General features: G+C 51.6%; 1 protein-coding gene across 2 annotated transcripts in view; it reads left to right on the top strand.

Moving 5' to 3' along the window:
* Positions 1 to 11,095, top strand: part of Dachs (unconventional myosin-IXb-like dachs) — a 44,023-nt gene extending 32,928 nt beyond the window's left edge. The window contains exons 2-17 of one of the 2 annotated variants that reach the window (XM_076896154.1): positions 2,243 to 2,599; positions 3,818 to 4,101; positions 6,028 to 6,199; positions 6,312 to 6,484; positions 6,596 to 6,755; positions 6,843 to 6,959; positions 7,064 to 7,299; positions 7,387 to 7,576; positions 7,934 to 8,211; positions 8,314 to 8,503; positions 8,580 to 8,751; positions 8,857 to 9,068; positions 9,222 to 9,484; positions 9,745 to 10,008; positions 10,111 to 10,210; positions 10,436 to 11,095. In XM_076896154.1, coding sequence (XP_076752269.1) covers positions 2,243 to 2,599; positions 3,818 to 4,101; positions 6,028 to 6,199; positions 6,312 to 6,484; positions 6,596 to 6,755; positions 6,843 to 6,959; positions 7,064 to 7,299; positions 7,387 to 7,576; positions 7,934 to 8,211; positions 8,314 to 8,503; positions 8,580 to 8,751; positions 8,857 to 9,068; positions 9,222 to 9,484; positions 9,745 to 10,008; positions 10,111 to 10,210; positions 10,436 to 10,593 — 3,326 coding nt within the window. In that variant the 3' untranslated portion in view covers positions 10,594 to 11,095. The remainder of the gene's footprint in view (positions 1 to 2,242; positions 2,600 to 3,817; positions 4,102 to 6,027; positions 6,200 to 6,311; positions 6,485 to 6,595; positions 6,756 to 6,842; positions 6,960 to 7,063; positions 7,300 to 7,386; positions 7,577 to 7,933; positions 8,212 to 8,313; positions 8,504 to 8,579; positions 8,752 to 8,856; positions 9,069 to 9,221; positions 9,485 to 9,744; positions 10,009 to 10,110; positions 10,211 to 10,435) is intronic. The other variant, XM_076896155.1, reaches the window with a different exon arrangement.
* Positions 11,096 to 21,983: the final 10,888 nt, after the last annotated feature.

The following is a 21,983-nucleotide window of genomic DNA, read 5'->3' as shown; positions in this document are numbered from 1 at the left end:
TGCTCGCGATACCGCGGAAAGGAGGGCAAAAACCGCGAGAGCGGTGAAAGACGAGGAGAGAGGAGGAAAAAAAAAGGGACGGCTGTTTTTTCCCGCCTCTTCAGGCTGGCGTCGCGCGGAGTTTCGCGAAGGAAAAAGGAAAAATCCCGCGTCGCCTAGCCGCGAGTTCTCTCCTCTTGCCACGTCGCCGGAGGGGACGAGGACACGTCGCGGCGTTCCCTTTCTCGCGACTTCGCTTCGATTTTCGCGAGGGACACCCGCCAGGATCCTCTGCATTCTCCTCGCGCGTGCGATTCTACTCGCGGACAGACGTCCCTGTCCGGGTGTACCGTTAATCCAAAGCACAATAGCGGAGACGGTGAAACGAGACTTGGAGCACGAGGATCTGTCACGGCCGCTCGATCTTGCCCGTTGGCAGGTGTGCCACTCTTGGCGACCTGACCTTCTGACGGAAGATCGACAGGTGTCTCTTGTAGGACGGATAAAAGACTGCCATCTTCAACTAGTACCTTCGTCTTCCTTTATAATGATCGTTACTGGTAGACCTAGTTTCGGTTAGGACCCTGTGTTTAGTCAAGTACAAAGTAGCGAGTGACGAGAGGATCGTGCGTTCTGGATCGCTTGGGAAGAAATTGATAATTAATCTTGGTAAATGCATTTCTTGGTTTGCTTTTAACGATCGTTCGGGTGTTCCTTGATGGAAAAGTCTACCCCTTTTCAATTCGTAGAGCATCGAGGGTATCTGGTTAGCCAGGACGGATTTAGCCCGACTTTGAACGGATATCAATCCGGTTGCCATTCCGGTCGCTACGCGGTTACGGAGGTACAGGGTGTTATCTGAATTTTTCATCGACCGTTGGCCAACCGGCTGAGATTAGGGCGGTACGTTTTCTACGCGGGACGCGGTACTCCAGTTTCTAATCGGGGCATTCGAAAAACGAACACGTCCGCTCGCTATGACAAACCGACCGCCTGTCCGCGTGCCACGTGAACCACGGAACCGGCCGCTCATGTCCTATATTCGTGAAACCAGTCGAACTGGTGCCCGTTCGAAAGCACGTTCCGACGTTACACACCGGCGATCCCGCGATTTTCTGTTACGCGAATACGCGGTAACGAGGCTGATCGCGAGTGAATCGCGTGATTAGGAACCGGCACTCGCCTCGCTCGAACCATCCGTTCGTCGTCCTCGATGCCGCTCGAAATGACACACCACGACACTACAGCTTCGATGCAGAGCGCACTGTTAAATTTCTCTTCGGATACCATCGCGAATCCTGCGCAAAAATGGGGATCTTCGTGACAGTTGCCAGATCTCGATTCTCCCGTTAATCTCAGTGGAACGATCGACGAAAGATAGAAGAAGCCAAAGGTTAAATTCTACTCGACGGATGATCTCTGGTTTATCGCGAGGACTTAGATCACCGAGTCCCCCGTTTCCACGCTTCTAGATCCGCCCGTTGCATTAACTAGCCTCGCAGAATATCACCGTAGGGGCGCTATTATGAACCCAGCTAAATCAATAATTCCGCGGGACAGGATCAATGGCTAATGGGCCGTGAACGAGTTGGCGTGAAAATTTTTTAGACCCGCCCCGGGTACGCGGGCAAGCGGAGGGGTGTGACGCGTACAATTTCCACGGTGAAATATTCACGTAACACGGTCGGGCGTGCGGGCAAGTATGTACATTTTCCACGAGGGGTGGCGAAGGCTGGCGGAGGGCCGGGGCTATTAACGAAACGGGCTCGTTCGTTGCGCCTTTAGCGGCCGGGCAAATTGCCTATAATTTGGGCAGGTTGGAAAATTCAACGGGGACGGCCGACGCGAAAGAGAGCCGAGCCGGTCGGACCGGCGGCCATTTCACCTATAGAAATAATTCATTTAGAAAACGAGGCCCCGCCTCGAATTTGCGAGCCGCTGTTTACCCAGGCCGCTCGCGAAACGCGCAATAACCCTTTTATCGGCACGCCGGGGCGCGCGTCCTCGTTTGCGAACCGCCCAGCGCGCATAACAAACATCCCCTGCGCCCCTTCTCGCCGCCCCTCTACCGCGTGCCACCGATATTTGCCGACCTATCGACGGGATTTCCGCTCGAAGTGGATGTTCCTTGAAATTCGGCTGTTTACCGCCGATCTCGCGTCCTTATGAATCTACCTCTCCCAAAAGCTCTCTGAAAAAATCTCATCCTTCTCCCCAATTTCGTTGTCAACGGGTCTAATCGATGCGCGTTCTTCTGTCGCAGATGCCTCGTCCTCGAACGAAGCCGTGCACCTCCAGCAGCGTCTGAGGAGCCTGAGCACGGAACTGGTGACCCTGAGGAACCGGCTGCACGTGAACCAGCCGCCGAACAATTCAGGGCCGAACGGCGGCGCGTCGGCGCCCCTGTCGAAGAGCCCGGAAAAGGCAGGCGTACCGTCGTCACCCGCGCCCGCTGTCCCGCCCAGGACCACGCTTCCGCTTTCCGGCACGCTGCCCCACGGCCTCGGGCATCCTTCGGGGCACACGTTGACGGCCTCCGCGATCGTTCATCCGCACGTCAATCACGCCGGCGCGAACACGCTCGGCCACAACTCGACCGCGGCTAATAATTTAATATCCGGTCAGTATACCAGCGTCCCAGCGTCGTTATCCGCCACGTTCGATCGTCCGCCATCGTTATCGAGCCGAGGATCCACAGAGCACCACCCGATTGGAAACGGAACGGCCGCGGATTCGATTCGAATCGGAATCGGCTACCGTGTTCGATGCAACTTCGAAAGGTTTTTTTTCGCGTAGACGCGGCCACTCGCATCGGAGTAATTTGTTACCACCGAGTCGATTAAATTGCACGGAATGCGGCGCGTCGATAAATTCCAGCTCGCTCTGTTCGTTACAGCGTCTACCGTTCATCGCGATCGCTCGATATTTACCAACATATGGAATTTATGTAACTTGAACGGAAGGGGTTGCAGCCGGGCAACCAGTTCCGGCCGATTATCGTGAATTAAAACGCGGATCGTTCTATGTGTGTGCGCGCGCGTGCACGCGGACGAGCGCGTCGACGTCCATCGAGAGTTCGTCCCGAGCTCGTTAATATTTAAACGGCGCGTAATATCGTCATTACGTTAATTCGCGATACGCGAGGAGCGTCCAGTGTCGAGCTCGGTTCTTCCGCCGCGCGGAAGTCCGAGAGGGATGACCGTTTTAAATAACCAACGCGCGGGGGCCGCCGCAGAAATCATCGGGACTGCAAACGCGGTCTATTTACACAGCCGCTATTTCTACACCGATTCGAGAACGGTTTATGATTTATTTACCGGTGGCTCTGTTTTTCTATTTTCGTTCCCGCGGCCGCCTTCCCGGTTTTACAATCGGCTCGGCTCGACGGTGAAAATACAGGGCTGTAGAGTGGATGCGGTTTCCACCCCGTGGAAGAACGAAAATGTTTGCGCGACGGGCAAAGCGGTTCACTGGTGCCCGCGCGCGCCTCTCCTATCTGATCTCGGATACCCTTCCGGTTAATCGAGTCTCACCTGGCGAAACTGCGCGCGGGTACAGTTAACCGTGATTCGATTCAATCTGCTTCGAGCCATCTCTCCTATTTACCACCCCAGTTTCGAGCGTACTTTTTCTTCTCTTCGAGCGAAATTGTTTATCCGACGATCGCGATGCAGCGTATCTGAACCGGGTGCTCTGAGAGATCTCTTCTCTCTATCGATACCAGCAGAAATCGTTGCTCGATCTTTGGTATCGCGTACACGTTATCGACGAGGCGAATGGCAGTGGTTTTTTTCTTAATTTCGATCGATGATAGAGAGCGTTTGTTGTCTACGAGCAGACTTGGATCCACCAAAGCGGCACAATGGGATCCCAGACGACGGAATCGTGTCGTGCGTGACGGCACTGGGCTGTTTACGATCGCCGCCGATCTCGAGCATTATCGCCGACGTGAAGAACGCGAAGAGTAACCAGGGCCAGCATCGATGTCTCCCGAAAGGCGCCGCTTCTTCGGGGCCCGCGACGTCCACGGCCTTGGACGACCTCATTCATCTCCCCGGACCGCTGACGGAAGACGCGGTGCTCAAGTGCCTGCAGGCTCGATTCTGTGCCAAACAGTACCACGTGAGTACCTCGCATTCCTACTTGGAATTCGTCGTCTACATTTTTCAGCATTCGTTCGAAGAGGTAGGCGTAGAGTTTTCAACGAATACGCGATCGTTGCACTTTTCCATGGAATTTGTTAGAGAACGTAGGTGTACGAGTAACGGTAGTCGTGGTGAATTCACGATCGTAGCGTCAGTTCCTGAGTCTCGTATCGGTATAGATTCGATAGGGAATCAGACGGTTCGACCATTGGTACGAATTTCAGCTGATCGTGCCCTGCGCGTTCTTCGCCCACCGCCAATTGAATCGAGCCGGTGCATCAATCACCAGAGGCCTCGATAGCGACGACAGGACACGATAAGTTCGCGCCGCTTCTAATTGAGATGAATGCCCCCGGGTCCGCGGAGCCGTTTACCTCCGCAGTTCCATTCAGCGTTCATCCGCGTTTCGGAAATCGCGCGCGAACCCTCCGCAACGCCACGAGGATCAATTAACAACCCTCGAGCTGGTCGAAGGAGCTCGAACGGTATCGATTATCGTCCCCGATCTGCCTGGCTGTTGTCATCAATTTAACGCGATCGAAAGAGAAATCGGGAGGTTTCCCAATAGGTCGTCGAAGACGAAGGCGAAACCTCGAGGCGAAAGAAAGGGAACGCCTCGGGTGAGCAAAATCTGTCGACGGTTCTTGCGTCGAGTGATATCGCGGTGCTTCGATTGGACCAGACTCCTCTCTGACGGTCGTAGAAAAAAGAAAGGGTTTCTCGTCCGCTTTACCGGGTGTCGCAATTAATTCTCGCGAACGCTCCACGATATTCGTTACGATCGACGCGGTGTCCTGCGTTCCTCGTTCGAAAATATTTCGTTTAATCGGTGCGCGACGAGCGTCTGTTATTTCCTTGCTCGTTCCACGTCGAACTAGCGCGTTCTACGACAGCCTGGAAATTGATAATCGCCAGCAGATGTCGCGCGGATATAAACGCTGTTTAATAGGTTGTTTATTTATGCCGCGCATCGGGTTTACGGGGACAGAGGTCGTAAAACGATATGGAAATACTGTTAACACGGGTTTTCATTTCAAAAGGGATCTAAGCTCGAGCGTATAATAAGCGAGTGGCTCGTAAGCTCGAGCCAAGAAGGGGAGATCGTAGCCGCGCATCAGAGGCCACAGGGCCCGACGTCAGACCGGTTCTACATCCCCACCCGGGTTTCGGCCGTTTTTCACCTTTTTGTTCGTCCCGCGCAGCAGCGTTGCTTTCTCTAGGTGGGCTTCTAATAGGAACCTAACCCGCCAAAGCCCCGCCGCACGTAGCCTGTTGCACCAGCCTGCGCTTACTGCCCTCCTCCGTCTCGCTTCGCTTCCATCCTCGTCCTGGCTGTCCCGATTTCCTTCGTTCCCTTCTGGAATACCACTCGCCGACGGTAACGCGTTCACGGTCCACGTTGAATCTTCGCATAGAACTGTTGTTCGACGACGATGGTTCAGGGTCGTCCGCGACTCCCTCGCGACGAAGGTAGATTGTTTTACGCGGGAAATCGATTTCTCTCGACCGGCCAGAGTACTTCACCGTTCACGCGATTCAATTTGAAATTTTTCCCGCTCGACTGAAATGATCCCGCAGATATCAGCGCAACGTCGTAACAAAGGGAAGATAGATGTACCGTGTGTCAGCCCGGCATAATCAGCCCCGTAAGATCGTGCCACGATTAATCTTCTCGAGGGCTGGTCGCGAGGCGCTGGCACTAGGCATCCATAATCCCCGCGACCCATATGCGCGATAACAATGCAAAAAGCAACGCTGCTGGACGGCGCGCGGTGGAAAGTAAAAAAAAAAAGAAAAGAGTAGAGAAACGAGAGATGGCCAGCCTCATCTAGCATCGTCCGTTCGGTGCCTCGAAGACGAACCAACAATCGGACGGCCAGATGATAATCGAGACGCGTTTCAGACGAACGTGGGCCCCATACTGGTCTGTATCAATCCATATACGGACGTCGGGAATCCATTGACCTTAACGAGCACCAGGGCCGTACCTCTGGCGCCCCAGCTGAACAAAGTCGTTCAGGAGGCCGTGCGACAGCAGTCGGAAACCGGGTACCCGCAGGCCATCATTCTTTCCGGTAAACGCTTCGATACTCTTCATCGACAACTGTCTCGCGCGACTTTATGCGCGACTTAAGACGCGTACGATACTTAGACGGGTGTCTTTTCACGCGGTTCTCGCTTCTTCAGGGACGAGCGGTTCAGGGAAGACGTACGCCTCCATGCTGTTGCTTAGGCAGCTGTTCGACGTCGCAGGCGGTGGCCCAGAAACGGACGCGTTCAAACACTTGGCGGCGGCGTTCACGGTCCTCAGGTCGCTCGGATCCGCGAAGACCGCCACCAACTCGGAGAGCTCCAGGATAGTACGTGACTCTATTATTCGTGCATTATTTTCTATCCCGATCGTTCGCGATACCGCTCGCGATTCGACTGGAGAACGGGATCGGATGGATCATGGCGATTCTTGTCTACAGGGTCACTTTATCGAGGTCCAGGTCACGGACGGCGCCTTGTACAGAACGAAGATACATTGTTACTTCCTGGACCAGACGAGGGTCATCAGGCCTCTGCCCGACGAGAAGAACTATCACATATTTTACCAAATGTTGGCCGGATTGTCGCACGAGGAACGAGGTAGGGATTTCGAGACGCGACAGGATACGCGCGTGACCATTATCACAGCTGTCGCCAGTTTCATATAATTCGCGTGATGTTCGGTAGTTAAGCTTAATCTGGAGGGCTACAACCTGAAGAATTTGAGGTATCTGCAGCACGGCGACACCAGGCAAGACGAGGCCGAGGACGCCATCAGGTTTCAAGCGTGGAAGGCCTGTTTGGGTACGGTACACCGATCCACTCTTACACCTCCACATATTCCACGGTTCACAATATCGAGAGGAACGTTTCCAGAGCTCGTCAAATACCACGAAAACTGTTCACAGGCGTGCTGGGCATACCGTTCTTAGACGTGGTCCGAGTTTTGGCTGCGGTGTTGATCCTTGGAAACGTGGGCTTCACGGATCGTCCCGGGGTGGAGGTCGGCGTGATAGGGGAGAACGAGTTGGCCTCGGTCGCAGCACTCCTGGGGGTGCCTCCGCCCGCGTTGCTCAGGGGACTCACCTCGAGGACGCACAACGCTCGTGGCCAGCTGGTGAAGTCGGTCTGCGACGCGAATATGGTACCGTTCATTCGTCCCGTGTTAATACGTGCTCTTACTGCGGTGGCTCGTACCCGGTATTATGTTGAAGGGTGTTTGTTTACGCAGTCTAACATGACCAGGGACTCGTTGGCCAAAGCTCTCTACTGTCGCACAGTGGCCACGATCGTCAGGAGGGCCAACAGCCTCAAGAGACTGGGCTCCACCCTTGGCACGTTGTCCTCGGACTCGAACGAGTCCGTTCATAACCAGGCGGAAGTGACGAGTCAACACGCGTCCACCATTGGTAGCTCGGCAGGTAGGCGATGTTTAGTCCCGCGGGTAGGTGTATCGCTACGAATTTGAGCCTTTGAGAATGATCAATGCTCTGTAGCGTTATCGTTACACGTCACGAGTCTTACGATTACTTGCAAGATTTCAGATTAAAGGTAGATTTATAGAGGCAGTTACGTGCGTGTGGGTATAATTTGTTGAGAAAAAGGAAGTATGGATAAAGTTGCACGGGGGGTATTAATAAATTAAGAAATTGGCCAGGAAGAACGGCACGGCCGTTACCCGTGAGAGAAAGGGAACCCATTAGCACCCTTATCAGTTCCGTTTACCCCGGGCACGTTCTTTTCTCGTATCAGTCACCGATCTCTCGTGTCACGTGCAGGTGGTACCGGTTCTAGAAGCATGACCGCGTTGAACAACGCCGTGCGACACGCGACGGACGGGTTCATCGGGATCCTGGACATGTTCGGGTTCGAGGATCCGAAGCCGAGCCAGCTGGAGCACCTGTGCATCAATCTGTGCGCGGAGACGATGCAACACTTCTACAACACGCACATATTCAAGAGCTCGATCGAGAGCTGCCGGGACGAGGGTATCAGATGCGACGTGGAGGTCGACTACGTCGATAACGTGCCGTGTATCGATCTCATCTCGTCCCTGGTGAGTGCTCCGATCGGATTCCTTACGATTCATTTCCTACCGAGTTTTCGACCGAATGATTGAGGAGGGTGTAGCACGAGGTTTTCGCGATTTGTTTCGCAGAGGACGGGCCTGTTGAGCATGCTGGACGTCGAGTGCTCGATACGCGGCACCGCTGAAAGCTACGTGGCGAAAGTGAAGGTGCAACACAAGCAGAATCCGCGGCTGTTCGAGCCGAGGACAGTCGATTGCAGATCCTTCGGGATCCAACACTTCGCTGGCAGGGTCACGTACGACGCGTCCGACTTTCTAGGTACGCGCAAGATAATTGGTTCGATCGTGTACTCTGTCCATCGCTCGTTGCAATAGCAATTATTCCCTTCGTTAAGATACCAACAAGGACGTGGTGCCAGACGACCTGGTGGCCGTGTTCTACAAGCACACGTGCAGCTTCGGGTTCGCGACCCACCTGTTCGGCAGCGAGCTGAAAGCTCTCTACGCGAGCGACACGGTGCCCAGGGGTGTCAGCTTCAGGATATCGCCCACCTCTCACACCGACCTGTAAGAAGGAGACCAACGACTGCGCAGAGAAGCCTCGAGAGATAGACTCTCGAGCAAGAGGGGCGAGGGAGCACAACGACGACTGTCGGTCGACTTTATTTTCAGGCTGAACGGGGACGAGCCGATATCCACGTTGACGCAGGACTTCCACACGAGGCTGGACAATCTTCTGAGGACCCTGGTGCACGCGCGGCCCCACTTCGTCAGGTGTATCAGAAGCAACGGCACCGAGACGCCGCTCCACCTGGACAGGGGCGTGACTATGCGTCAGATACGATCCCTTCAGGTTCTCGAGACGGTGAACCTAATGGCCGGCGGTACGTCTTCGAACTATCACGAACAGGCGAGATTTACATACGTACGCGGTGTAGTTCTCGCGTCTGCCGTTCTCCACTCCCGTCGTTGGTTGTTTCTCCGTGGAATAGTAAAATCGTGATTCCTTATCGTGTATTTCCGTGATAAAATTGCAGGGTATCCGCATCGGATGCGATTCAAGGCGTTCAACGCGAGGTACAGGCTGATCGCGCCGTTCAAGCAGCTGCGACGGGCCGAGGAGCAAGCGGTGGAGGACACCAAGCTCATTCTGCAGAACGCGCAGCAGCTGAAGAGCAAATTCGGGGCGAGCACCAGCTGGGCGCTCGGCAAAAGGCACATATTCCTCAGCGAGGGCATTAGGCAGCAGCTCGAGAATCTGCGCTCGGAAACGCGCAGGAAAGCCGCCACCGTGATACAGGTAATGGAATTTCTTCGCGACACCCACCCTTATCTCCAAATTACCGGCGAAGCTTTAATAAAGACCTGTCTGCCGCTCTCGAGCTACTTTTCTCATTCCCCTCTAGCATCTACGTATCCTAGAATTTTTAGAATTTACGAGATCGCCTTAATTTTCAATCGACTACCACCGATCAGTCGATTAGATCGTATTTTTACAGAAAAATTTGTTTTGGTCTTAAGAAAGAAGGATAGAAGAGAGATTCGTTTGTTGATTATCAGGCCACGTGGAGAGGGTGGCGAGTGCGAAGAAGATGGCCGCTGAGAAAAACCACCATAGGCGTGACGTCCGTGATGGGGCAGAAAAAGCCTGGGCAGCCGACATCCGGGACCGTCCAGAGGAACGTGACCACCGGGACGGGCGCTGGCACTGGGACACGACCGAGGCCACAACCGATAGCTGGCACGCCACCCCCCGACCCGTCCGAGAAATGTGCAGATCAGAAGATGATCCAGCAAACGTGCACTCTGTTCGGGCTCGATTTGGTGAGCGAAGTTACCCCGTCTCCATAGAGACATACCCCTCGTTGTAAAGTCGCGACTTCGAGTCGTGAAACGAAATAGGAGGTGTTTGGAACTTTGTTCCAGGAACGACCGCCCCCAGTCCCGCCCAGCAGATCATACACCGTGACTGGAAACACGAAGTTGGGCTATCCGCAGACGAGGATCATGAAGATGCCCTTCCCAGGTAAGGACACCGTCGTCCCTGTTGTACGCGACGGATCTTGTTAAACTTGGAAATTGAAGGATCATCGGAGACTATCGCGTCGGGGATATTCTCTGGCTTGAAAAATTGGCTGGATGGTTTATTTAAATCGAGGGTTTCGATGTTTGGTTAACCGTTGTTGGATTCGTACAGCGTTAGGCATCTGGTGTTCTTTCCCAAATACGGGCAGTGTTATTGTTCTTTCAGAAGAGGGCGAAGGGGAGGTGGTCCTTCTGAAGGGTGAAACGGTTCTGGTTGTGGGAGCGTCTCCCAGGCGTGGTCACCTGATAGTGGAGCACAACAACACCACTCTGCACGTGCCCTATCAGTTCATGGAGCTGAAGCCCTGTAATATTAACGTCTGAACGCGTTATTTATTTTCGTACCGCCTCGTCCCTCGTACGACGCCATTTTTAACTTAATTCTACCAGTTCTCTAATTTCCACGTATATCAGGATTACTAGAAAAAATTTCCCGCCCGTGGATCCCGCACAGATTGGTGGACAGAAGATAAATAGGGGGGGCTGTAACAATCGCAGCACGCGCGCCCTTCTTTCTAATTTAAAAGAACGAGTCGAACAGAGTCGGATATACGTTCCATCTGCGATTCCCTTCCTTTTTCCCTTTATTATACTCATTCCAACGGTAATCCGCCATTATGCTGACGTCCTATCCGCCCCGATATATTCTTTTCCTACATCTTTCGCGCTCTTTCCCCAAGAATCATCCCCTGCGGGTAAAAACAACCGGCTGATGGAAAACAAACGGATCGCGGTCCTTGAGAGATACCACCTTCGAGACGTTGTTATCCGGGAGGGACTTTCGGTTACAATTTCGTTCCTCCGCTCGTCTGGCTAGTGGCAAGCGACAGCCGCGCGTTATTTTGATAAAAAACAAAAAGAAAAAGAACGCAAAGATATAATTCTCGAAAGGGTAGAGACAATTTTGTTGCGTCTGCAAATCGCGACGTTTACTCAAGCATCGACGAGAGAAGACGAAAAATTGTTTTACCGCAAACTGGCACGTCTAACTATCCGATACTCCATTTTCCCAACCCCATCTCAAGTATCGCGAGACTCTCTACTCGCTGTTCCCTCTAATTTATTAAAACCTCTCCGAAAACTCGTTTCCCTTTTCCTTGTAAATTACGAAATTACCTGTCCAACCGCGCGGATGTACGTTCTGAAAGCGAGGCGAGGAGAAATCGGTGTAGGAACGCTCGCGCGGCGGAGTCGTACGAGCGGCGAGGGAGCGCCGATAAGACTAGAATTAGAAGCGCGGCTGGGACAGTGAACTTTGTCCTTTAATTAATTACACCGGTCGTTGGGCGAGTTTCACGCGGAAGTCGGTACACCGTTGCTTATCGCTCGTTCGAGACGCGTCCCGTCTCCCTCGCACCTTCCGCGCGGGTGGCTGTTCACCGCCCGTCGCGGGCCACGTTCGTCTTCCATGTAGATAAGTACACGCGTATTCGAATTAGTAAGCGTGTTAGCCGATAAAACGGGCTGATCCGGCGCGTGTACGGGTAGATTTAACGAGCGCGATACACGATCGCGCGGTGATCCACCCTGGACTGAACGATTAGGACGTATCTGGGAATCCTTGAGCTCTCGCCTGCACGATTCTGGATTCAGATTACTCTCTCTCTTCTTCACTTTTTAAGATACGTAAAAATTTAACAGTTGAGAGATGAAACTTCACCCTTGCTCGTAACGAGGGATGTTAAGCAGCTCGAGGTCCTCGAGAGATTAACTCACGCGAATCCGCGAGCGTTTCGTTTGGGCCCTTCGAGGATCTCGAATTGATAGCAAACTGAACGGATCATTTTGCATAGGCGAGACTCCAACTCGACACGTTCAATCTGCGACCTTTTGGAGAACCCTCTCGAGCGTGAGTCGCAACCCCCCGTCGTGCAGACTGAACGTGTCGCGGTTGCGTTGTAAGGTCTGGGGTTAGAGAATATGTACCAACAGTATTCCTTCGTCTGTCTTTGAATTCTTAGTGCCAATTTCTCGAGAGAAATCACGGTGGCCACGGCGGAGCGTCCGAGTCTCGTCGTGGAAACGATCGATCGTCGATTCCCAACGGGTATCGATTTCTGGGACGAGATTCGGCGGTTTCGCTGCGCGCACGGCTGTACCATGTATCATAACGATCGAGAGTATCGATTTCGTAAGACAGCTCGACAGTAGCTCTGTAGGATAGGCTTAGTCGACAGGTAACCCAATAATTATCGCGGTAATCATAAACGCGCGACAGTTCCAGCATCGATAGTCGGGATAGCCAGAGTGGGATAGAAGGCAGAGTGAGCGGCGCTTTGTAGATACACGCGGAACTCGTTCGGTTAGAAACGATAAGCGCCCATCGCTGGGTGAAACTTGGCGAGCGAGTCGCCTTTCAGCGTCTCGAGAAATATGTACATACGAGTAGTGGTCTACGCCGAGTGTTGCGCGGCATACAGATACGCGGAGCCGATGCATGCGCATAGAGGTAGCTGTAAGCGCGTCGAGATATTTTTGAATAAAATATAAGCGTCCTCAACAGATGATAATAAACAGCATCCCGCTCTCCATCGTCTTATCGATCCTCACGCCACGATACATTATACAACGCGAAGCCCTTTAAAGTTCCTTCGCGATTAGAAAAGAATGTCGTCGTCGTCGTCGCCATCGGACAGGCTGCGACGCAACTTCTCTGCTCTGCGAAACGAAATTCCCTCGTACGAGGGTCTCCCTTTATCAGCCGTTTAATCCGAGATTCCGTCGCAACAATTTCCTCGAGGAACGGTTTCGCCAGCCGTGAAAGGGGTGAAGTTATCGCGGCGCCATCGATCTCGTTCGATCCCGCACGTGACTACGACGGTCGTGCACGTGGGACCGGCACGCGTGGCTCGCGACGAGTTCCACCGTCTGGTCCCTCGTAACGTCCGCCAGGGGTTGTATCGCGCGACTCGCGTCCGCATTAACGAGCGCCGCGGCCGATCCGGTGTTAATTAGCTTTTAATTAACATTGTCCCGGTCGCTGGCCGAGCAGAATTTATGTAACTCTGTCGACTCGCTTACGCCCGGCTGGATTCCGCCGTTTCGCGTCGCCGTTTGATCCGGCGTCGCCCGTGGACAGGAATTTGGCTAATTACTCGGCGAACGGACACGTTTTCGGCGGGGGTTGCGAACGACGCAGGACGAGTTCGTTTCGATAGTCGAGAGCCACTCGAGAGAGAGAGAGAGAGAGAGAGAGGACTGGAGAGGCGGTGGTACGACGTTAACGATCACGCGATAGATCGTGAGAGTTTACGATTAATTAACCACTCGCCGTTATTATTTTATTCTCGATCCCCCGTCTGCGATTTAATCCGCTTCAAATTCAATTCTATTTAAACCGTACGGGGTATTTATATTTCACGCGGTCCGTAATCCGCGCCGCGAATAGACACGCGATCCTAGGACGAGGGATTAAATATGAACACGCTCGTGATTAAGCAATTGTACATAATCCAGTCCCGTTCAAATAGTTCATACAGCAGACGATTTCAGATTTTATTCGATTTTCAAGGAGACGGACGTGTTTAATATCCCCGGGGAGTGTCCCGGAATATCTGGAGTCGGGGAAATCCCAGAAGCGAGGAGAAGAATCGGAAGAAACCGCGCGGAACGGTGCTTCTCTGACTTCAGCCAGCAACAAACTTCTGCCATCGTCCATTGTAACCAGTAGCCCTGCGTTCTCCATTCGTTAACAAAGATCCAGGCACAATGCTCTACATCGCGAAGACCTACTGTCCTACTTCGCGGCCCCAGCTTTTCCCTCAGCGACTCGCGGTCCCTGGAATCACGTCCTTCGAATCGCACCCCTTCACACCACACCACGGATTTAATTTTCTCCCGCGGCGTTCGACGTTTAACGACAGGAAGCGGGCAGCCCCCCGTGGCACGTTTCCGGCGCGGTTACAGCCGCGGTGGAATGCCCACCGCGAGCGAAACCGGCGAATAAGAATTCTTCGCCGTCAGACGCGTCCCGGAAACGAGCCGTTCGAGCGCGAGGTATGCGTCAATTGCGAAATTTCCCTCTTGTTTCGCGTCAACCCTGGCGTCGTCTATGTCCGCAAGCTTCACGTTCGCCAGGAAAAATAGCGGAGAGTGGGACGATCGGTCCGACGAACTACTTGGCGGTTATGCAAATTCATATATTTATGAATATAATCGAAGGTAACTCTTGGAGGAATGTGGCGCGAGGTGAGAGTAGAGGGTATTCTACTATTGTGCGACATTTGCAGTCCAGTGATAAGCGTCGAGGGTGATCAGCACGGCGTGGGATAATTATCGCGACTGTAGAGGTTGACGAGAATAACTTGGAATTATTCAATTAACCCCAATTGGTCCCGCTGTTCGAGGAACCGTCGACTGGAATGATAATGCAACCTAATTAATCCGAAGTTCGCCACTCGAATCGGAAGTCGGACGCGCGGGTGAGCATATTTTTCTTTGAATTCGAGGCAGCAACGCGATTTGCGAAAGAATGTCCCCTGATTCTCGATGCACGTATGCGTTTATTCGCATCGCGCAATTTCGAGGCTCGGGGTAACAATGACGGGGCACGAAGACGCGGTGAATTATTAGCGTAACATTCATAATTAGGCGTGAATGGGGGATCGTTGGCGGAGTCGAAAATAAATGAGCGGACACCTGGCGGAAGCCGGTGTCGGATAATGAACAAAATAGATTCTGTTAAATGATGAATCCCTGGCGGGGCGCGGGGGTGGGACGGCCGCCTTTGTGGCAGCCGCGGTTCCTCGTGAATTATACAAAGCGCGCGAGATGGCGGCGACAACGTAACACTTTCGTGTCCGCGGGCTAATGAAATTTCGAGCGACCAGGCGGGGAACGGCGGCGCACACGGTCGGGAAATAAATCCGACGCCGGAATTTCCGCCGGCGCTGAATTATATGGAAAAGTCACCATCGACCAGCCGCGTGAGTGATGGACGGCGGGTTGAGGACCACGTTGGATTTCGGGGCCGCCCTGGCGTGGGAAAATATGAGGAAGGGTGAAGAGAATTTGTCAAGGCGCGCCACGGTTCGTTTCCCTCCTCTCTTTTTCCTCTCCTTCTTTTTCCGCAGCCTCGCAGAAGCTTTATCGCGCGTTTTACAAACGCCGCGAGTTCACTTCTAATTATCCTACCAACGTGAGAGAAATATTCGCAAACAGGAATTTGTTGCCGCCTGAATATAAACCTTGCGCGCGACGAGCTCGCGTCGGTTCGACCCAGTGAATACTCTTGTTCGTAGAAACTTGTAATATCGCGCTTTTCGAGAAAAGCGAAACTTTCTATGAAGCGGAGGATTCTCCTGGAGCTAGCCCAGAGGGGATCGATCGGCGTAGAAACAACGGGGGTGGCGCCGCTGGCGATGGGGTTGGGTGTCGCGCGCGACTCGAAAAACCACCAGCCACAATATCGCGAATATTAAATTTCATCCGGTCGAGGGTACCTTCTTTCGCACGTTTCCCTGCGAGATATTGTCGATAACCGCGAGCGGATTCGCGGCGGTCCTCTCTGGTCTGCCGCCACGCGATAAGGAAAATCTCCGCGCGTCGATGAGAAACGAGTACGGCGAGCACCGCGGGGACGGCTGCTCGTTCGCGTTCCCTCTGTTTCCGTGGCGGATTAAAAATCGTTCAGCAGCCGCGGTAGAAGTATAAACAATCGAAGCCTTTAATTAAAAGTCCAACGATCCCCTGGGCCACCGTCTCGTTCAACGTTTCCGTAATAATCCCCTTCGCGGCGGAGCTTAATCACCGGGGGACTCCGCCGCGGAGTAAAAGATTCGCCAGCCCCCAGGTCCGTGTCCCGGGAAACTTACGGAGATTATTAATCCGGAAAAACCCCCCGCGCGCGATTTCCATAAGATTACGGAACCGCGACAGGAGCCGAAGAAATATTAAAATTCCAAACATGGGGGGTATTAAAATTCCGCGCGCGCGGCCGATGTTTCGAGCGCGGTCGCGTCCCGAAGGAGAGCTGCCGCTGCCTCTGGGAACATCGGGAAATAACCCAACCGCTCCCCTTCCGAGTGACTGCGGCTGAAGGTATTTATATTTTAATCGAAACGGTTTACGCGAACGTGCAAGGCTTGGTCTCTGATTAAAGATCGAACGTTTCGCTGGTGTTTCGGAAGTGTCAAGGGTTGAAATCGCGGTGGCGGTATACAGGCGAACGAAATTAGAGGCGCACGGTGGTGTAACCGGAAGAGGCAACCGGTTCGACAACGAGATTTTTTCCTCTCCGCCGGCTGGCAACGAGCTGTTTGCGCCACGGGACGCACACCCTCGTGGGAGAAGGAAACAGATCGAATTTTGAGCGTTGTAACGGAGCGACGCGTGCACCGAAATAACTTCCGGTGAGTCTCGATTTGCATTTCAATCGACCGCACTGTCCTCTCTCTCTCTCTCTCTCTCTCTGTCAGCAAAATATATATCTGGCTTCGAACCACCGTTGGCCTCTCTCGTTACGATTATTATCACGCGTCGGTTCGATGGCCACGCTTTTATCGCCCCTCGTCTTCGATAGCGTTCGTTCTTTCGATCCTCCCGTTGAAAGGGGTGGTTCTCGCTCGCCGGACAGAGTCGCGGCGTTTAGCCCTCGTTAAGAGGAAAACTAGCAGAAAATTACGTGTGCAAACTTTTCGTCTGTATCGTACGAAATTTCGTTTCGCGGTTGTACAAGGGAAATTTATCGGATCCGCGCATGAAACGTTGCATGCCTCATCGCCGTATCTTTAACGATTAAATAACGAGTCCCCGTGGACCCACCCTCCACCGTGAAAATTGCTCTTTTATCCTGGTTTCGTACACCTCGAATTCGACTAGGAACCCGATCGCGACGGCTCTCGAGCGCTCGTTTCCTAAAGTGCGAAAGGAAATCCCACGATCTTCAAGACGAACCTAAGACGATCGCTTTTAACTACGAACGGATTTCATTTTCCAAAGAGCGACTCGTTGCGTTTCGAGTTCGAAAGGTGGCGAGCGAGATTCCTCTCGACTTTCGCGGGTATCTCCGCGATGTTATCCGCGCGCGTGCAAACAAGTCGTTTCCCATCGACGCGCTCGACGAGTTCCGGTCCCGATATCCCGGTTACGGAAGGGCCATAGATCAGGCATCGATAGGGAGGAATCTTCGTCAGATGAAAATTACGCGAGCACCGGGTATAACCGAGATAGCCGAGACGGATTTGCATTTCGATCGAACGTTTCTTGCCGATGGTGGGTTCGTGCTGGCGTGGACGGCAAAAAAGCGCGGGAATTATCGCGCTCGGAGCATCGCCAGTCAAGGCAAAGCCCGGAAACCGTCGGTCGATCACCTTTTCTGGAAAGCCTCGCGTAAAACCGCGCGATCCGCCGTTCCCCTCTGATAGGATGCGCGTGAAACGAACGTCGGGAATTGATCGAGGAGCCGAGGGTGCGCGCGCCAGGATCAAACGGGATTATTATTACCGGGATTAGAGGAACTTTTATTCCGGTTACATTCGAATATATCTGGGCTGGCGAATTTATTTTATTACAATTCATTCAGGCGATCGGGAGCGTCGAACGGTCGCTCGAAATGGGATTATTATCGGGCGAGATTTCCAGTTTTTTTGTTCGCCCCGTGTAGCGGGGGGATCCGTCGTCCCTCGAACCTGACAAAACTGCAATTTTTTTTTATTCCAACCGCATTAAAACTCCGTTATGATAGAAATTCGCTGCGATTTATCCGCGTCGCTGGAACGGAACGATAGCGCGCGGCTACCTAAATGGGGCTGCTATTACCTGGAATCGCTGATTCTCGGGAAAATTCCCTCTAATTCCGTTTTAATAAACGTTCGATTCTCGCTCATTATCGGGCGCAATAAAAACGAGGGGAGTCGGAAGGTCGAAAGACTTTCGTTGTTCGAGGCGAGGTTGAAAGTTACTGGGCTTATTTGGGGCCGGCACTTTCCGCGCGCAAATTGGGCCACTTTCCATCCCCGATCGAGCTGAATTATTAAAACAGAGCGGCGGCGGCGGGGCGAGGGCCCGCGGAAAATTGCATATCCGATTCTAATCGAAAATCTATTATCCCAATTAGAAGCGCGGAGTTCCATCGAACCATTATCGTTTCCATTATTCATACGCTCGAGCACGGACCTCTGCTACCCACCTGAGATCGCGTAGCCCGCGAGGACGTCGTTTCTCGCGATCCTGCATCCCCGCGATTCGTTTCAACGCCCCTCGTATCGTTACCATTATTCTCACTGGCAGGTTTCGCTGTTAAATTGCCGCGAAACACGCCGCGGAAGAAGCATGGGACTTCCTGTGCATTGGCTCCTCGAATTGCAACCCCTCTCCCACCATTGTGTAACACAGGGGTTGCGATCGTCGATACGCTCGCGTTCAATTACGACAATCAGAAATCGTGCAAGTAATTAACATCCCTATTGTTCTTCTCCCTCCACTTTCTTCCGTGGTATCAATTTTAATTTAAAATCGAGGGCCCCAGACGATCTTCCAGATAACGCACGAAGTATAAATAATTGATTTAACGATAAGAGGATATTACATCCTTTGGATGTAAAGTCTGCTCCCAGGTGTACGGAGAAATTGATTATTTTCAGGGTACACACACGACGTAGACCAGCGTGGTGTAATTGCGCGCGGGGTTGTCGTTTTCGGTGGTGAAATAGAGGGCGGCGGTGGGTGAAATTCTATGGAGCGAACGTATCATTACGGTCTTCCGTGATGCTGGATAACAATGGTGAATTATACGCGGCTGTTACCCCTCGGTTTTTATAATCTTCCAAACATTCTCTGGCTCGATTCGAGGCGTGGCGCTGGGATTAGGGGGTGGCCCGGAGGAATGGAACGAGCTTGGCTGTGAAATGAAGGGGTTGCGTTATCGCAAAGCGGCACGTTGTAAATATCCTGGGCCCACTGCCGGCTAGTTTCGCGAGTTATCGTCCTCCTCTCGATACGCCGCATAGAATTTCCCTTTGCACGAGCTGGTTTTCAATTAGCGGGGGTGTTCGAACCCCCACGGTGATTTTTAAACGCGCGACCTTTGATTTCTTATATTTCCTTGCGACATACGATATTAGTCGTTGCATCAGAGTTTCATTTCGAAGAATCATCGTCTCTCAGGACAGCTGCGAATTAATTTATAATCGAAATAAAATAGAAAGGAACCGCGAGAAGGAGTTGCCTCGAAACTCGAGTCACTTTGCGCCCTTTTCCGTCGAGATCGAAGCAACCGCGAACTTCGTTAACTCTGTATCGTCGATTCGTTGGACTATATCAAATCCGAGTCGGCGTTACAAGCTCTAATTCGAACGTTGCCGCCACCCGAAAAGCTGGTCTCGTTAAAATCAGCGTTGGTAACGACCAACATCCGGGGAACGAAACAACCGAGCGGGAGAGACGTGCGGTTTTAACGACGGATAATAGAGCCGTCAGAGGAAAACAATGAAGCCTCTCTGATCTCGTTCCGCGTTTCTCGTTTCAAATGGTGCTGATGGAAGCTGCTCCTTTTTTTTTTCTTTTTTTTTTAAACGATGTGACTCCGATTCTCATCTCGTTTCCGCGGGCAACCATCAACGCGATACGCGGGGAACGATAGTCTTGAACTTAGCTCGATGCTGTTTCGTTTCCACGCCCGTATAATTGGTCCAGCTTTACAATACCACGCGCAGGATACGCGGACGCATCATCTCTTTGCCAGGATCAAAGTTCCAGGTTCCAGAGTTAATTATCAGAACGATCGAGCCTCGCGGATTGCAGTGGACGCAGTGGACGAGGATTTGAGGAATCGAAGCGCAGGACTTCTCGCTCCTGGAGGTTTACACAAGCAGAAAGAATACTTAGCAGAAGGAATTTTTATTTTTAATCGATACTATACATCGTTCCAAGCATTTATATTGTAAATTAGCATAAGCTTTAGTTGTAAGAAGTATTGTAAATGGGTTTATATGAATAATTTATAAGATTTCGCTGGTAGCGATACCAGTGCACTTTGTACATTGTTATAAAGGTTTAATAAACGTTTAATTATTGTTAATTGACTGTTTAGTCATTGAATGACCAGTCTAACCATCCCTAACAGTGCCAATCCCAATCCATAAACGAGAAAAAACTCGTAAAAAATAGTCCTGATCATGTTAATACTAGATTTAAGTTAAATTGGCAGTCAGATCTTTAAAAATTTCGCGGACAACCGGAAGTGACGTCAATTCCAGGAATTGCGAATACCTCCTCGCCTATCATGTTCTCCTGATACAAAGTCGAATTTTCGGATTTTCGAGCGAAAAATTGAGAATTCTTCCATATGATGACGTCATTGGAAATATCGGCGATTCCTGGAATTCTCGATGACGTCATTTCCAAGAACTGGCACTATTCGGATACCTCCTGTGACGTCATGTTCTCCTGATACATTGTCGATTTTTCGACCAAAGTTTCCAAAAATCGACTTTGTATCAGGAGAACATAAGTGGTGAGGAGGTATGCGCGCCACTTCTAGGAAAATGACGTCACTTCCAGGAAACGACGAAATTCCTGGAATTCTCGATGACGTCATTTCCAAGAAGTGGCACTATTCGGATACCTCCTGTGACGTCATGTTCTCCTGATACATTGCCGATTTTTCGAGCAAAATCTTGAAAATCCGACTTTGTAACAGGAGAACATAACATATGAGGAGGTATCCGAATAGTGCCACTTCTTGGAAATGACGTCATCAAGAATTCCAGGAATCGCCGATATTTCCAATGACGTCATCATATGGAAGAATTCTCAATTTTTCGCTCGAAAATCCGAAAATTCGACTTTGTATCAGGAGAACATGATAGGCGAGGAGGTATTCGTAATTCCTGGAATTGACGTCACTTCCGGTTGATCGCGAAATTTTAAACTATCTTATTCTAATGTATGATAAATGACAGGGAAAAGGGATTGGAATAGGTTTGAATTAAAGGTAAATGATCTAACACATTATATTCTCTTTAAATAACCAATTTATTTAATAAAAGCAATAAAATATACAACATATTACAATTAAACTTCATCTTACACTCATACACATACTTGTAACATAATATATCTTCCAACAGTGTAAAATTAAAAGAAACTAAAGTATATTCTATTGAAAAATACAATAACTCGATAGAAAATGATATATAAGTAACGCAGAGTAAATAATATAACACTGTCCTCTTCCCTCTTCTCTCTTCTCCTCCTGATGCATCCTCCTGCGCCTCCTCTTCGTCCCTCTTTAAACGTATCATCGAAACGAAGCTGATCCATCAAAGAGTATGCCCTCCTTACGTATCTATAACACAGAGAAGACTCGTTTAACAAAAATCAGATCATCTATCTAATTAAAATTGTTTAAGGGAAAAAAGGCGGTTCACGCGCGAGAAACGACTGACTCGATACACAACGGGTGTCTAGCGGCGTCCGCGTGATTTACGCGCGGCGGGATTTCGAGCGGAAAGCAGCGGGACGCGAGGGTCGGAGGGTTGGAAGACGCCTGGAGGATGAAACGGTGGAAAGCGGACAGGGAGACAGATCAGAAAAGTTTCGCGAGCCAATCACCGTGGCTTGGATATCGGGTTCGCCGATAAAAATGACAAAGTCTTGGGAAAGTTTCTCGCCGCTGCCGCGTCTAGACCGCCCCTCGCCGCGATTCCTCTCGAATTCGCCGCCGACTACGCGCTCGTCGATGTGAATGCTCGAGGTGTAGAACGGTTCGCGCT

Source organism: Xylocopa sonorina, chromosome 6 (assembly GCF_050948175.1).
Source record: "Xylocopa sonorina isolate GNS202 chromosome 6, iyXylSono1_principal, whole genome shotgun sequence".
Taxonomy (NCBI): Eukaryota; Metazoa; Arthropoda; class Insecta; order Hymenoptera; family Apidae; genus Xylocopa; species Xylocopa sonorina.
Note: the sequence above shows the minus strand (reverse complement) of the source record. Positions and strands in the feature narration are given on the sequence as shown.